The 18314-nt window shown below is 39.2% G+C and overlaps 1 protein-coding gene across 1 annotated transcript in view; it reads right to left on the bottom strand.

Annotated features, from left to right (window-relative positions):
• fgf22 (fibroblast growth factor 22) overlaps positions 1 to 17293 on the bottom strand; it is a 134782-nt gene extending 117489 nt beyond the window's left edge. The window contains exon 1 of the mRNA XM_061888302.1: positions 16133 to 17293. Coding sequence (XP_061744286.1) covers positions 16133 to 16493 — 361 coding nt within the window. The 5' untranslated portion in view covers positions 16494 to 17293. The remainder of the gene's footprint in view (positions 1 to 16132) is intronic.
• Between the last annotated feature and the right edge of the window lie 1021 nt (positions 17294 to 18314).

Genomic DNA, 18314 nt, shown 5'->3' with positions numbered 1-18314 from the left:
TAATTTAGAGTTATTTGTACACTAGGGTAACATATAAGGGTTAGGGTTACTATTAAGCAATTACTGGTTGTATAATAAGGCCATGCAGGATAAGTCATTAATAAGTACTTAATAATGACTAATTAAGACCCAATATGTTACTAATTTGCATGTTAATAAGCAACTAATTAATGGTGAATATGTATTCCCCTTACTAAAGTGTTACCTATTTTTTTTTATCTTGATAGATTGAAATTTAACACCAATGACTTGACTGATGAACATTATCACATAATTTACTAAAAATATATAAATAACGACAAGTAAAGTATACACACTATTAATTGCAACAGGTAATTGTGACAAAAAACTAAACAAAACAACCAACATTATGATTTGTGCAATTGTACCAATTCTATTTTCAAACAAAGAAAACAATCCGAAGTCGTCTTTATTTTTAAGTTATCGTGCCGTGATTTTACCAGTCCGGCCCACTTAGGGGTGGATTTTTCTCCGCGTGGCCCCCGATCTAAAATTAGTTCGACACAATGAATTGATTAACGTGGACCCCGACTTAAAAGTTGAAATACTTATTCGGGTGTTACCATTTAAAGGGCGTTACCCTCTAGTGGTCAATTGTACGGAATATGTACTGTACTGAGCAATCTACTAATAAAAGTCTCAATCAATCAATCAATCAAACCCATGCTTTATAGAGTGTGATTTTTTAAATCAATAATACACTACTAATTATGTTAGTATATCTAAGTTCGTGGCCCTGCAATGAGGTGGCGACTTGTCCAGGGTGTACGCCTTCTTCCACCCGATCTTAGCTGAGATAGGCGCCAGCGCTCCCCGCGACCCCAAAGGGAATAAGCGGTAGAAAATGGATGAATGGATATAAAAGTTTGACTTCTTGTTCCCAGACCTGTCCAAGGGCTCAAGACCCTCAACCTTTCATTTGGGATGTACACATCCTAGTACAGGGATATTCAGCTAAATTGTTTTAGGGACCAGATTTCGAGAAAGCCAAGGATTGGGTGGCGCAGATTTTTTCCTTCACTATTATTCTTATTTTGTATCTTACGGAGAAGAAGCCTCCTCCAGTTGAATTGTCCAACTAATTAAAAAGAGAGGACCTAAAATGGAACACTACTAGTACAATAACTAAAAAAGTTGAAACAAATGACTACTGACTGCTAAATAAGCTACAGCAACACAGTAGTTACATAAATCACATGATTTATGACTGTGTTGTGAGTTTTTCCTTGCCCTTATGTGGGATCTGAACTGAGGATGCCGTTGTGGCTTGTGCAGCCCTTTGAGACACTTGTGATTTAAGGCTATATGAATAAAGATTGACATTGATAAATAAACATTGAAATATGGAGAGGACTTAAAGTGGTGCCTTGAAGAACGCCTCGATTATGTGAATCACAAGTTTGGACCCCAGTTTGCCTTGCAAGGTTAAAATGTCAATCTAAGGATCTGCCAATGTGTTTACCGTGGTCCAAGTTCTTCTATACAACAGGAACACTCGAGTGGTTTTGAGATTTTTCGGCAAAAATGTTTGTCTAACAAGTTTTGAACTGAACTCGGGTCGGAATAATAACCCCTAACCCTCATCCTCAGATTTGGCCCCTAGGCTGCGAGTTGAATAGTCTAATGGGGCAGTTATGTTTGAGCCCTATGAAGTTTGCTTTTAATTAGTAAAAGTAAAAAAAAAAACATGAAACAAAAACCTCTATGTAGGTCTCACTTGGACCTATATTTCATACATGGACAACCCCCAGCAAAAATCAATAGGAAGTTTGCAATTCCCCCTTCAAAACAAAAGTTGTGTAAAAACAGTCACCTTTTTTCAAACATTATCTCATCCGACCGCGTTTGTCGTGTCGGCTTCAAACAAGCACAGGAGAGAGATTGAACCCTTCTGATTAAAAGTGGATGAAAGAGTTTATAACGAATCTAAGAGACTGATGTATAATACATTTGTATACAACTTTTTCTCTGTGTAATAATCCATACATCCATCTTCTACCGCTTATCCGGGCTTGGGTCGCGGGGGCAGCAGCCCAATCAGGGAAGCCCAGACTGCCCTCTCTTCAGCCACTTTCACCAGCTCTTCCCGGGGGGACCCGAGGCGCTCCCAGACCTGCTGAGAGACATAGTCTCTTCAGCGTGTCCTGGGTCTTCATCGTGGTCTCCTACCGCTGGTAGATGTCCTGAACACCTCAACAGCAAGGCGTCCTTATAAAATGCCCAAGCCACTTTACAACTGTTATTACTATGACACTGATGTATAATACATGTGTATACAACTTTTTCTCTGTGTAATAATTTTTTGTATGTACATGTTTAAATACTTGGTCCTGTCCATCGCTGCTTGCAGCTTTAATTTAGTGTAAAAGTTAGAGCATTAACAAAAATCCTTCAATACACCGCTCAGTTTTTATTTGTGTAACTTGTAGGATATTTATATTGTTCTACTAATTTGCTTTGTGTGTCTGACTTTTTGTCCTGTTCCTGGCTATGATTGGCAAATGCTCATTTTGTTTTGGGCCACAGAGAAGCTATAATTGAGTTTTATAAAGTCTGCCTAGCAACAAGCTGCTATCCATCCAAACTAGGGTTGTACGGTATACCGGTATTAGTATAGTACCGTGATATTAATTAATCATACTAATCGGTACTTTACTACTTCTAAAAAGTAGCAGTCCCCCAACCCCCGCGCCCTCCTCGTCGTCACGTTGTGTCATTGCTGGTTCACGAGCAGAGGAGCATGTTCGGCATCGCACAATCACAGAGTACTTACAAGCAGAAACAATGTGTGGACAGAAAAGGGAGAACGGACGCATTTTGGCTTAAAAACTAACGACAAAGGTAGAGTTATAACACTGAAACTCCCCCAGGAAGAGGTGCTTTAAGACTTGGCTAGCTAGTTAGCTAGTAGCTAATTACTAATCATTGTCTCCATGGCGACAATAAAATAAGTTTCTTACAAGTATCATCCCTGCAAGACAAGGAATAGCTAAAGATGCTTCTCTACACACCGTAGTTTACGGGTGACAACATGTAAACAAACGCTATTGTTGGATCTACTCCTAACATCGACTGTAATGATACCAAGTACGGGAGCGTATCTCTTCGATACCACTATGATTACCAATCGGGCGGAAGGCGGGGTACACCCTGGACAAGTCGCCACCTCATCGCAAGGCCAACACAGATAGACAGACAACATTCACACTCACATTCACACACTAGGGCCAATTTTAGTGTTGCCAATCAACCTATCACCAGGTGCATGTCTTTGGAAGTGGGAGGAAGCCGGAGTACCCGGAGGGAACCCACACATTCACGGGGAGGACATGCAAACTCCACACAGAACGATCCCGAGCCTGGATTTGAACCCAGGACTGCAGAAACTTCGTATTGTGAGGCAGACGCACTAACCCCTCTGCCACCGTGATTAGCAAACTCATGCTGCGGGCCGGATAAAACCTTTTCGCGGGCATGATCCGGCCCTTGGGCCGTACGTTAGACACATCTGCTATAAAGTAAAAATGTCGTGGATCTTGTTGGGCCTAATGCCAGCTTCCTGACCTTTCACTAACACTGTTAGGTCATAAAAATGCTTCGAAATGATAGCAAAATGTCTCACTGGCAATTATTTCAAGCTATGACTCACCTCCACCTGAGCATTGTAATTTAACAACATTACAATACAGATAAGCTCTGTTATGGTTTAGTGCTTGCATAGATTGTTTTGGCTTAGTTATCAGCTAACACATACAATTGACCCGCTCGTTCTTGCCGTTCGCCCTTTGCTGCAATAACGCATGAATTTGACCATTGTGCGTGTAATAAAACATTAATATGTTTAATTAGTATCTTTTCTCTGCCTTATTCACCGCAGTGGCATGGAAGCCCTAGCTGCAAGAGCAATCTCAGTTATTTGTCATTTGTGTAATCTTTTTTTAAATTGTGTAATAATATATGAGATAGACCAGAAATGGACTACACTGAATGTTTTACTGACAAAACGGTGATTATCGTAACAGTTTACAGCATGTTAACCCCTGAGTGTTGTACATCTGTTACACAGAAATTTCTTCCAGAAGGTCTTATCTTTGTCCATGGGATGTTAGGAGGAGAAAAGGTGAGGCCTTTAATCCCAGGAACACCAATCCTACCGTCAAGCATGGTGGGGGTAGTGTTATGCTCAGGTCCTTTTTTTGCTGCCAATGGAACTGGTGCTTTGAATGGGACAATGAAAAAGGAGGATTACCTCCAAATTCTTCAGGACAACCTAAAATCATCAGCCCGGAGGTTGGGTCTTGGGCGCAGTTGGGTGTTCCAACAAGACAATGACCCCAAACACACGTTAAAAGTATTAAAGGAGTGGCTAAATCAGGCTAGAATTAAGGTTTTAGAATGGCCTTCCCAAAGTCCTGACTTAAACATGTGGACAATGCTGCAGAAACAAGTCCATTTCAGAAAACCAACACATTTTGCTGAACTGCACCAGTTTTGTCAAAAGGAGTGGTCAAAAATTCAACCAGAAGCTTGTGGATGGCTAACCAAAAGCGCCTTATTGCAGTGAAACTTGCCAAGGGACATGTAACCAAATATTAACATTGCTGACCCAGCAGATTTAGTCACATTTTCAGTAGACACATAATACATTCATAAAAGAACCAAACTTCATGAATGTTTTTTTCTTTTGTGACCAACAAGTATGTGCTCCAATCACTCTATCACAAACAAATAAGAGTTGTAGAAATGATTGGAAACTCAAGACAGCCATGACATTATGTTCTTTTCAAGTGTATGTCAACTTTTGATCGCAAACGTATTATTCTTTCAGGATCGTTGAATTGTCCACATTGTTCTTAAATTTGGTCATTTAGAAGCTTCAACATTATACTACTCGACTAGGGATGGATAGTTTTAACATTTGAGTCAATAAGTGCCGATTGCTGTTGCCTGGGAATTGCTACGGGTACTCAACCGTATCAATTTTCAGTATTCAAATATGTTAATACTTATTTTTATTTAACATTTAACATCGAACTGTCTTGTCCACTTGGTCATTTTGTTTTCTTGCGCTTCTGTATTTCATTTGCAAGTACTGTACTGTATTATATAGCGGTTGCAATTCCAAGACGTAGATAGCAGTTGTGCATTGACTACAGTGTGTGAAGTAGTCTTTGCCATTAAAGGGGTACTGCACTTTTTTGGGGGGAATTTTGCCTATCATTAACAATCATTTTCAAATTCAGAGGGGTTAAAATCGCCATGTATAATCGCTAATGCCAATCTTTTGCGCATCAATGAAAAATCCAATGTAGATTTTCATCGAGCTAGTGCATTTTGGGAAGTCGTACTGTACTTTTGAGTGACTTCTTCTTGCTTTGGAATGGAAAATGTTAACATTAACTGGTGGCAGTTCGGCTGTTTTCACCGAGACGTCCATCCATCCATCCATCCATCCATCTTCTTCCGCTTATCCGAGGTCGGGTCGCGGGGGCAACAGCCTAAGCAGGGAAGCCCAGACTTCCCTCTCCCCAGCCACTTCGTCTAGCTCTTCCCGGGGGATCCCGAGGCGTTCCCAGGCCAGCCGGGTGACATAGTCTTCCCAACGTGTCCTGGATCTTCCCCGTGGCCTCTTACCGGTTGGACGTGCCCTAAACACCTCCCTCGGGAGGCGTTCGGGTGGCATCCTGACCAAATGCCCGAACCACCTCATCTGGCTCCTCTCGATGTGAAGGAGCAGCGGCTTTACTTTGAGTTCCTCCCGGATCACAGAGCTTCTCACCCTATCTCTAAGGGAGAGCCCCGCCACACGGCGGAGGAAACTCATTCCAGCCGCTTGTACCCGTGATCTTATCCTTTCGGTCATGACCCAAAGCTCATGACCATAGGTGAGGATGGGAACGTAGATCGACCGGTAAATTGAGAGCTTTGCCTTCCGGCTCAGCTCCTTCTTCACCACAACAGATCGGTACAACGTCCGCATTACTGAAGACACCGCACCGATCCGCCTGTCGATCTCACGATCCACTCTTCCCCCACTCGTCAACAAGACTCCTAGGCACTTGAACTCCTCCACTTGGGGTAGGGTCTCCTCCCCAACCCGCAGATGGCACTCCACCCTTTTCTGGGAGAGAACCATGGACTCTGATTTGGAGGTGCTGATTCTCATTCCGGCCGCTTCACACTCGGCTGCGAACCGATCCAGTGAGAGCTGAAGATCCCGGCCAGATGAAGCCAACAGGACCACATCGTCTGCAAAAAGCAGAGACCCAATCCCGCTGCCACCAAACCGGAACCCCTCAATGCCTTCCTTGACTGCGCCTAGAAATTCTGTCCATAAAAGTTATGAACAGAATCGGTGACAAAGGGCAACCTTGGCAACCTTTGATATCACCGAGACGTGATATCAAAAAAATTTCACCGTTTGATTTTACGATAATCGGTCCCCAGTCGTCTTCAGTCAGTACCTATAATAGTACCAAATTTGGTACCAATCCCTACTGTCCATTCCAATTTTTTTTTTATTTTTTTTTGGCCTTGATTCCCGGCATTCTCCTGTTCTAGTATGTTTCCCGTATTTAACTATCCATTAGAAAAATAAAAATTTCTCTCAACCGGAGGTGAACAGCTTCCGGTCCCCTCTGTAAACATCACCGTAACCACGGTGACGCAGGGGCAAGGCTCTTGACAGCCCAATGATTTGCATGTCACATAAATTTGTGAAAATATCTTAAAATGGCAGGGTCCTTATACTGTCTGACACACTCGCAATTTTAGTCAAATCTTCAACACAGTTTTTAATGTAAGAAATATGAAGTGAATCCATAAAGTGCTTTTTCTCAAGTGTCTCATTGTGAAAACCCACTATCAATTTTAAGCGAAGAGACACCTTTTTTTGTTTTTTAAAGAGAATACGGAGAACAGTGAGAAATAGGACACTGTAACCAAGTGGAGAATGTGGACATGCATGTTTACGTTTCAGATTTTTGGCCGCGTCATCTCCAAATAAAAATCCGGTCGACCGGGTACTAGAAATAATGAATTGAAAAGCCTCAATCGCTAATGCACTGCAAAAACTAAAATCTAAGTAAGATTAAATATCTCAAATAAGGGTGCTATTTGCTTATTTTCTGTCTGATAAGATAATTATTCTCACTCAGCAAATTTTAAGTCAGTGTTTTATTTGTTTTAAGGGTTTTGGTCCTAAATTATCTCAATAAAATATTACAGTTTGTAGCTGAGATTTTATGAGCTTTATTGAGTAAAACATGCTTGAAACTAGAATATGAATCGTTGCAAAGCTGTGTCATCAACACTCACAAGCATAAAACTACTTTTTTAAAGTAATAATTTCTTATTTCGAGCATGAAAAAAAAAAAATCATGACTTTGACACAATTGTGTCTCATATTAAAACAGATGAGAGCCAAAATGACTTTGCTGTTTTATTTTCAATGAAACTATAGAAAATATGTACTCACATAGTGGTACAGTTGTTATTAGTGAGAATATACTTACTTTAAGGTATTTTTGGGTTCATTGAGGTTAGCTAATTTTACTTTTACTTGACAAACCACATTTTCTTGTTCTATTGGCAGATAATTTTTCTTAGTTCAAATAAAATACCTCTTATTTTTGTATTTTTTATTCTTGTTTTGTCGAGTACGTACCATGCATATTAATTAAAAAAGCGCTTATAATCAATCAATCAATTGGTGACTTCAACTGAGTGTCTGTTATGTGCATTTTTCTGTATCTTTAGCACATTTAAATAGTCATATTGCAGTAAAGGATATGCAGTAAGTATGATAATTGCTATCATGATTTATTCATTGGAGTTATTGCATTTAGATTTCTTGGTGCCGAAACCTAAGAACGAACCAAGGATGTGGGAAATCATTATTGGACACACTATATCAGTGTGTTCAATAAAACAGCTTATTCTAGAAACTTTAATATAGTTTTTGCGCTCCTGTCCATTAATCTGAGTTTGTGACACCCGTGGGTCTAAAGATGTAATTTTACGTATTTCAATGCAATAAATCTAATGAATATATCAACATAGCAATTATCATATTAATAGCATATTCCTAACATATGTATGAGTATTTAAATGAACTAAATATGTATATGCATGTACTGTTTATACACGTTAGGTCAGGAAAAAAACACAGAGGCTATTTCATCCCTGCAATCCTGTTTCGCAGGTTTCATTGCTCTTCAGGGGATTTTATAAAACCCCGATGTCAATTCACCCGTTTTCCGCTGCAAATTTTGTTATAACAGTTTATCAAATCCCCTGAAGAGCAGTGAAACTTCTGAAACAGGCTTGTCCGGATGAAATAACCTCTGGGTTTTTTCTTGACCTAACGTATATTCCGCTCTACTCTGGTTTTGAGCACCTTATAACGGATAAACGACTATATGTGTGTGTCCGTGTGTATGTATATATACATATATATATATATATATATATATATATATATATATATATATATATATATATATATATATATATATATGTATATATATATATATATATATATATATATATATATATATATATATATATATATATATATATATATATATATATATATATATATATATTTGTGATTTAGGGCTATATAAATAATCATTGCTTGATTGATTGATGTATATATATATATATATGTATATATATATGTATATATAGTATACAGTATAAAAAAATTGATAAAACAAATTAGAAAATACACTTTTTTTTAAATGAGAATCGATTTTGAATCGCACAACGTGAGAATCGCGATTCAAATTCGAATCGTTTTTTTTTCCCACACCCCTAATGGATTGATTAACGTGGACCCCGACTTAAACAAGTTGAAAAACTTATTCGGGTGTTACCATTTTGTGGTCAATTGTACAGAATATGTACTGAACTGTGCAATCTACTAATAAAAGTATCAATATATATATATATATATATATATACATATATATATATATATATATATATATATATATATATATATATGTATATATATGTATATATATATATATATATATATATGTATATATATGTATATATATATATATATGTATGTATATATATATGTATATATATATATACATATATAAATATATATATATATATATATATGTATATATATATTAGGGGTGTGGGAAAAAATCAATTCGAATTTTAATCACGATTCTCACGTTGTGCAGTTCAGAATCGATTCTGATTTTCAAAAAATCGATTTCAAAAAAATGTTTTTATCAATTTTTTTTATTTTATATTATTCTTTTTTATCAATCCAACAAAACAATACACAGCAATACCATAAAAATGCAATCCAATTCCAAACCAAACCTGACCCAGCAATAAACAGAGCAATTGAGGAGAGACAAACACGACACAGAACAAACCAAAAGTAGTGAAACAAAAATGAATATTATCAACAACCGTAACAATATTAGTTATAATTTCAGCATAGCAGTGAATAAAAATCCCTCATTGACATTATCATTAGACATTTATAAATAAAAAAAAGAACAATAGTGTCACAGTGGCTTACACTTGCGTCGCATCTCATAAGCTTGACAACACACTGTGTCCAATATTTTCACCAAGATAAAATAAGTCATATTTTTGATTCGTTTAATAGTTAAAACAAATTTTTATTATTGCAATCAGTTGATAAAACATTGTCCTTTACAATTATAAAAGCTTTTTTTTTTTTTTTTAATCTACTACTCTGCTAGCATGTCAGCAGACTGTGGTAGATCCTGCTGAAATCCTATGTATTGAATGAATACAGAATCCTTTTGAATCGGAAAAATATCGTTTTTGAATCGAGAATCGCGTTGAATCGAAAAAATCGATTTATAATGGAATCGCGACCCAAGAATCGATATTGAATCGTGGCACACCCAAAGATTCACAGCCCTAATATATATATATATATATATATATATATATATATATATATATATATATATATATATATACGTGTATATATATATATATATACGTGTATATATATATATATATACGTGTATATGTACCATCATGAGTCGCCTCAACTTGACTTACTCACAGGGTTGGAACATGGTTGTGAAAGCACTTACAGGTGCCTCCTTTTGGACGGGTTAGCAAATGTCACTCACACGTTGGAACAGTGGCAACAACTTTAACACAACAGCTGCTGCCTTCCCCATCAACCTCGGTAGCCATGTGGAAAAACTCTGACTCAACCGCACTCGTGTCAACAACAACAACAAAAAAAGCTATTAACAAATACATAAATATTACAGTCTGTGGGCCCGCCTGTCAGTCAGAGGCAGACGGACGTGGGGGCGAGGTCAGCTCATGAGTCAGCTCCTCTGACCTGGTCAAATGTCTGAAAGACATCCATTGACGGACACAATGAGGTGCGGCCGCTGCACTTCTCAGGTGTCCTCCGGACCGCGAGCACACAACCAACCGTCTGCCTGTCGCTGGTTCTCCTGCTTACACGTTTGTGTCACATATAAAAGCCGCAAAGTTTGTTTTTTGAGGACTATTAGGCTTTTTAAAAGAAATAATTAGAGTGCAGGGAGCAGTCAGAGAACATACTTAAGCCTATGCGGTATTAGTAGAGTACATTGCTGGTTTACGAGCAGAGGAGCATGTTCGGCAGCGCACAATCACAGAGTACTTTTAAGCAGAGACAATGTGTGTAGACTGAAAAGGGAGAAAGGACGCATTTTGGCTTAAAAACTAACAATAAGTTAGAAGTTATAACACTGAAACGCCCTTAGAGGCCTACTGAAACCCACTACTACCGACCACGCAGTCTGATAGTTTATATATCAATGATGAAATCTTAACATTGCAACACATGCCAATACGGCCTTTTTAGTTTACTAAATTGCAATTTTAAATTTCCCGCGAGGTATCCTGTTGATGACGCTTATATTGACGCGTGCTTGTGACGTTATTGGTTGAAGCGGACATATTAGCCCAGCACTACTTACGGCTAAAAGTCGTCTCTTTTCATCGCATAATTACACAGTAATTTGGACATCTGTGATGCTGAATCTTTTGCAATTTGTTCAAATAATAATAATGGAGACTATAAATAAGAATACTGTTGTCGGAAAGTGGTGGATTGCAGCTGCCTTTCGCACCGAAACACAGCCGGTCTTTGTTTGTTGTGAAGCTTTAACACAGAGCGATCAACCAGCAAGTTTTTGGATGGGAAAATTGCGATATTAAGTCAGCTCTTACCGGAGACTTCAGTGGATTATGGGACCTCCTGCAGCAGCTGTCAAAAAAGCAGCTGTGATCTTGGCTCCTCCATGGCTTCTCTCAGAGACTCTGGCGTTCACCACAGCCATCCGACTTTCAGGTATGACTTTTAGAATCTCACTAAAACACTATTAACACAATAAGCAGATAAGGGATTTTCCAGAATTATCCTAGTAAATGTGTCTAATTACATCTGAAACACTACCACTGCCGCCGCCCGGAGCCATCGCTTTTTCTTTCTTTCTTTTTTCTTTTTTTTAGTGCTTCACTCTAACTTTCCTCATCCACAAATCTTTCATCCTCGCTCAAATTAATGGGGAAATCGTCGCTTTCTCAGTCCGAATAGTTCTTACTGCTGGTGGCTATGATTATAAACAATGTGAGGGTGTTTATAATCGTCCACATCGTCTGCTACTTCCGGTACAGGCAAGGCTTTTTTATTAGCGACCAAAAGTTGCGAACTTTATCCTCGATGTTCTCTACTAAATCCTTTCAGCAAAAATATGGCACTATCGCGAAATGATCAAGTATGACACATAGAATGGACCTGCTATCCCCGTTTGAATAAGAACATCTCATTTCAGTAGGCCTTTAAGACATGGCTAGCCAGTCGGCAGTGTTGTAGCTACTTCTAAATCACTAATCCTCACCTTCATGGCAAAAAACAAAGTAAGTGGTAACACTTTAGTATGAGGAAGATATTCACCATTAGTTAGTTGCTTATTAACATGCAAATTAGTGACGTATTGGCTCTTAATTAGTCATTATTAAGTACTTATTAATTCCTTATTCTGCATGGCCCTATTATACAACCACCCTAACCATAAACCTCTAACCCTAACCAAATAACTGTAAATTAAGTCTTTTTTACTTACAATATGTTACCCATACTAAAGTGTTACCAAGTAAGTTTCTTACAAGTATCATCCCTGCAGGACAAGGAATAGCTAAACATGCTTCACTACACACCGTAGCTCATCGGGTGTCAAAATGTAAACAAACGCCATGGGTGGATATACACCTGACATCCACTGTAATGATACCAAGTACAGGAACAATGATTACGTCAAAATTTTTGGCATCACAACCTCTTCTTTCTTTCTTTTTTTTTTTTTTTTAAATGATTTTAAGGAAATACGTCCCTGGACACATGATACCAAGTATAGGCGCAGTTAGTATAGTGCAGTGATACTAATAAATCATACTAATAAGTACTATACCGCCTCTAAAAAGTAACGGTCCACCACCATCGGCGCCCCCCTCGTTGTCACTTTATGTCATTGCTGGTTTACGAGCAGAGGAGCATGTTCGGCAGCACACAATCACGGAGTACCTACAAGCAGACACATTGTGTAGACAGAAAAGGGAGAACGGACGCATTTTGGCCTAAAAACTAACGATAAAGGTGAAGTTATAACATTGAAACGCCCTCAGGAAGAGGTGCTTTAAGACATGGCTAGCTAGCAAGCGGCTAAAGTCCATCCGCAGTCGGCAGTGTTTTAGCTAAATCACTAATCCTCACCTCCGTGGCGACAAATAAAGTACGTTTCTTACAAGTATCATCACTGCAGGACAAGGAATAGCTAAACATGTGTCACTAAACAAACAAAATCTAAACAAACGCCATTGGTGGATATACACCTAACATCTACTGTAATGATACCAAGTGCAGGAGTGTATCCAATCGATACTACTATGATTACGTCAATATTTTTTGGCATCATAAAATTTTATTTTGTTTTGTTTTTTTGTTTATAGTATGTTTATAAACTCATGAAATGTGTCCGTGGACACATGATGACTTTAAATATGACCAATGTATGATCCTGTAACGACTTGGTATCGGATTGATACCAAAATGTGTGGTATCATCCAAACTAATGTAAAGTATCAAACAACAGAAGAATAACGGATTATTACATTTTAACAGAAGTATAGATAGAATATGTTAAAAGAGAAAGTAAGCAGATTTTAACAGTAAATGAACAAGTAGATTAATAATTTATTTTCTACCGCTTGTTCTTAATATTTGTGACAAAGTAATGGAATGGAAAATGCGACATATGTCAGCAGACTAAATTAGGAACCTTTGTTTTCTTTCATAAATAATAATTATGTTCACTATTTTATTTAAGGACAAACATGCTATAAGAAACATATGTTTAATGTACCATAAGATTTTTTGTTAAAATAAAGCCAATAATGTAATTTTATGTGGTCCCCTTTTATTTAGAAAAGTATCGAAAATACCGAAAAGTATAGAAATCCTTTTGGTACCGGTACCAACATAATAGAATGGAAAAAGCGGCATCTGTCATCAGACTAAATTAGGAGCCTTTGTTAATAATAAGTATGTTCACTATTTTATTGAAGGACAAACTTGCAATAAGAAACATATATTTAATTTATCGTAAGATTTTTGTTAAAATAAAGCCAATAATAAAAAAATGTGTTGTCCCTTTTATTTAGAAAAGTAACGAAAAATACTGAAAGGTATAGAAATCATTTTGGTACGGGTACCAATATATTGATATGTTGGGACGGTATATATCGGTTGGTAGAGCGGCCGTGCCAGCAACTTGAGGGTTCCTGGTTCAATCCCTGCTTCCATCCTAGTTACTCCTTAATATTTTTGACAACATAATAGAATGGAAAAAGCGGCATATGTCAGCAGACTAAATTAAGAGCCTTTGTTTGCTTAATTAATAATAAGTATGTTCACTATTTTATTTAAGGACAAACTTGGAATAAGAAACATATATTCAATTTACCGTAAGATTTTTTTTAAAATAAAGCCAATAATAAAACAATGTTGTGGTCCCTTTTATTGAGAAAAGTATCGAAAAATACCGAAAAGTATAGAAATCATTTTAGTACCGGTACCAACATATTGATATGATGGGGCGGTATATATCGGTTGGTAGAGCGGCCGTGCCAGCAATTTGAGGGATCCTGGTTCGATCCCCGCTTCCATCCTAGTCACTCCTTAGTATTTTTGACAGCATAATAGAATGGAAAAAGCGGCATGTGTCAGCAGACTAAATTAGGAGCCTTTGTTCGCTTACTTAATAATAAGTATGTTCACTATTTTATTGAAGGACAAACTTAAAATAAGAATCATATATTTAATTTACCGTAAGATTTTTGTTAAAATAGAGCCAATAATAACAATTTTTGTGGTCCCTTTTATTTAGAAATGTACCGAAAAGTACCAAAATATATGATATCGGGACAACACGACTATGCAGTGTCTCTATTGAAACAACTTGCTTTTAAAGGCCTACTGAAATGAGATTTTTTTATTTAAACGGGGATGCCAGGTCCATTCTATGTGTCATACTTGATCATTTCGCGATATTGCCATATTTTTGCTGAAAGGATTTAGTAGAGAACATCCATGATAAAGTTTGCAACTTTTGGTCGCTAACAGAAAAGCCCTGCCTTTACCGGAAGTCCCAGACGATGACGTCACCCGTTGATGGCTCCTCACATCCTCACATTGTTTTTAATGGGAGCCTCCAACAAAAAGAGCTATTCGGACCGAGAAAACAACAATTTCCCCATTAATTTGGGCGAGGATAAAAGATTCGTGTTGGGGATATTGATAGCGACGGACTAGAAAAAAAAAAAAAAAACGCAATTGCATTGGGATGGATTCAGATGTTTTTGGACACATTTACTAGGATAATTCTGGGAAATCCCTTATCTTTCTATTGTGTATCTAGTGTTTTAGTGACAGTACAGTACCTGATAGTCGGAAGGGTGTATCCACGGGTGTGTTGACGCCAGTGTCTGATGGAAGTCGACGGCAGCAGTACGGACAGCACAAGCTCAGCTGATCTCCGGTAAGTGGCAACTTTTTACCACAATTTTCTCACCGAAAACTGCTGGTTGACATTTGGTCGGGATCCATGTTCGCTTGACCACTCTGATCCATAGTAAAGCTTCACCTCCGGGAATTTCAAACAAGGAATCACCGTGTGTTTGTGTGGCTAAAGGCTAAAGCTTCCCAACGCCATCTTTCTACTTTGACTTCTCCATTATCAATTAAACAAATTGCAAATGATTCAGCAACACAGATGTCCAAAATACTGTGTAATTATGCTGTTAAAGCAGACGACTTTTAGCTGTGTGTGTGCGCAGCGCTCATATTTCCTAACAGTCCGTGACGTCACGCGTACACGTCAGTATTCTGCGACGTTTTCAACAGGACACTTCGCGGGAAATTTAAAATTGCAATTTAGTAAACTAAAAAGGCCGTATTGGCATATGTTGCAATGTTAATATTTCATCATTGATATATAAACTATCAGACTGCGTGGTCGGTTGTAGTGGGTTTCTGTAGGCCTTCAAGGACAAACTTGCAATAGGAAACATATTTAATGTACCGTAAGATTCTTTGTTAAAATAACGCCAATAATAAACATTTTTGTGGTCCCTTTTATTTAGAGATGTACCGAAAAGTACCAAAATATATGCAGAGTCTCTATTGAAACAACAGCATCATTAAAGGATGCTCGCCTCAGCATCCCCGTGGAAGGCAGACAACCCACAAATAACAGTCCACCTGCTACTCACAATGGATGCACTTTCTTCACAGCTCGGACGAGTGAATCCCCGGTGTCTGCTTTTGTTTTCGGCGCACAACGAGAAGAAGAAGAAAAAAAAAAAAAAGTCGTCCGTCCCATGAGGAGTCCAAACCCGCACCGGGGGGGCGACTTACCTAGCAACGCATGTCTGGTGCTCTAAACACAACACAGGGAGCTGCAGGATATCCCTTGGCCATAGCCATAAAAGATAAGCAGATAAGAAAGTCCAACCATAACAATAAAACGTCACTTACTGTCTGCGTAGTTTTTCCGCCGCGTGCCGTCCACCTTGCCCGTTTTGTCAATGCACAGGAAGAACTTGTTGGCCGAGTAAAGCCGCCGCAGCCTCACGTCGCCCTCGAGGTGGTTGTAACTGCGGGTGTGCCTCTCCAAAGTCCACGAGCAGTTCACGCCGCCCGCCACCACCTGGAGGGGTTGGTGGCCCAACCTGGGGGGGCAGGCCCCGGAGGCTACGCCTGCAGCCGCCAGGAGTACGGCCATGCATGTCAGGCAGAAGGAGGCCGCGTTCGGCGGCGGCGGCGGCGGAGGTCGTCGTCGCCTGCAAGCGTCTTCAGGAGGATGGAGGTGAGCTCGGGATGGCGTCCATCTGCACATGGTGGGTCACACTCCCCAGGTGCACCCTGTTGTGCAAGCTGTAGGCATGCTGATGATGGGGGAGACGTTCCAGCAGAAGGATGGATGGCGCGGCGATGGTTTGTTGTTGTTTTTTTTGTTTTTTTGCGTCCTACTGCAACAAGCTTGTCAAAGTTCCTCCAGATGTCATCTCCTGGCTTTTTTCACATTGTTAAAAGTTGCTCCTCGGAATAAAGTCCGCCTTCCCGTTCCAAAGAGAAAAGTCCGGCTGGTTGAAGGATGATGCTTGTGTGTTGGTGTTTATATATGGGTGAAAATGTGTGTAAGTGTGTGTGCATGCATGTGTGTGTAAGTGTGTGTGTGTGTGTGTGTGTGTGTGTGCACCTTGCGATGCTCGGCTCTTTCCAGATGGAGAGGAACAAGGTGCCTGTCTGAGCTGCTGACCCGTGGCTGGGAGGGAGTTGAATGAGGGTTGATGACTGACTGACTGTGTGTGCGTGTGTGTTAGTGTGTGTTACCAAGAGAGGGAGCGGGAGGCAGACAGCTGTGTGTGTGTGTGCGTGCGTGTGTGTGTGTGTGTGTCAGAGTGAGCGGCGGCGCGGGCGAGTGTGTATGTCAGCTCGCTCGCACGGGGCAGTGAAGCAGCAAGCCGACGGCCTCACGCTCTCCTGGCTTCGTGTGCAGCCAGCCAGGCACTGTCCTCCTCAGTGGGAGCACCGTCCGACCCAACCCAGCATTTTATTCTGGGCAGGGCTACCGGCAGCATCCGAGGGAGGTGGGGTGGTGGTGGGGTGGGGTGGGGTTGAGAGGAGAGGGCTGGTCAGTGGTGGAGGCGGGGCCTCCAAACTCATTCATAAACATTGAGTCCCAGAAACATTTGTTTATTGAAGTGTTCATTTCCACACAGTTAACAGTTAACAATACAACACAAATCGAAGGTTGCCCCCCCCCCAAAAAAAATATAATAAGATAAAATAAAATAAAAATAAAATATTTGAAAATATATATATATATATATATATACCGTATTTCCTTTAATTGCCGCAGGGCATATAGTATGTGCCTGCCTTGAATTACTGCCGGGTCAAACTCGCTTGCCTTTGGTAAGTGCCGGAGTGAGAAGAGGTTTTAAAATAATTAGCGCATGCTTACTTTTACCGCATGTCTTTGGTAAGTGCAGGAGTGAGAAGAGGTTTTAAATTAATTAGCGCCCCGGCGGCAATTCAAGGAAATACGGTATATATATATATATATATATATATATATGTATATATATACACACGGTATATACCGTATTTCCGTATATATATATATATATATATATATATATATATATATATATATATATATATATATATATATACATATATATATACATATATATACACACGGTATTTCCTTGAATTGCTGCAGGGCATATAGTATGCGCCTGCCTTGAATTACTGCCGGGTCAAACTCGCTTCCCAAAATAATTAGCGCATGCTTAGTATTACCGCCTGGTCAAACTCGTGATGTCACGAGTGACACTTCCCCTGTCATCATTTTCAAAAGGGAGGAGGCTGATTTCAATACCGGTAATTTGAAATCACATAAAGGGAAGAAGATTAAGAGCTATTCAGTAGGATTTAAGGTCCAAGCTTACATCCCACTCAAATTTTTACTGCATACCTTTGGTAAGTGCCGGAGTGAGAAGAGGTTTTAAAATAATTAGCGCATGCTTACTTTTACCGCATGCCTTTGGTAAGCGCAGGACTGAAAAGGGGTTTTAAATTAATTTGCGCCCCGGCGGCAATTCAAGGAAATACGGTATATACATACAGTACATATATATTGTCCATATGT

This window comes from Nerophis ophidion, linkage group LG26 (genome assembly GCF_033978795.1).
Source record: "Nerophis ophidion isolate RoL-2023_Sa linkage group LG26, RoL_Noph_v1.0, whole genome shotgun sequence".
NCBI classification, from domain to species: Eukaryota; Metazoa; Chordata; class Actinopteri; order Syngnathiformes; family Syngnathidae; genus Nerophis; species Nerophis ophidion.
Note: the sequence above shows the minus strand (reverse complement) of the source record. Positions and strands in the feature narration are given on the sequence as shown.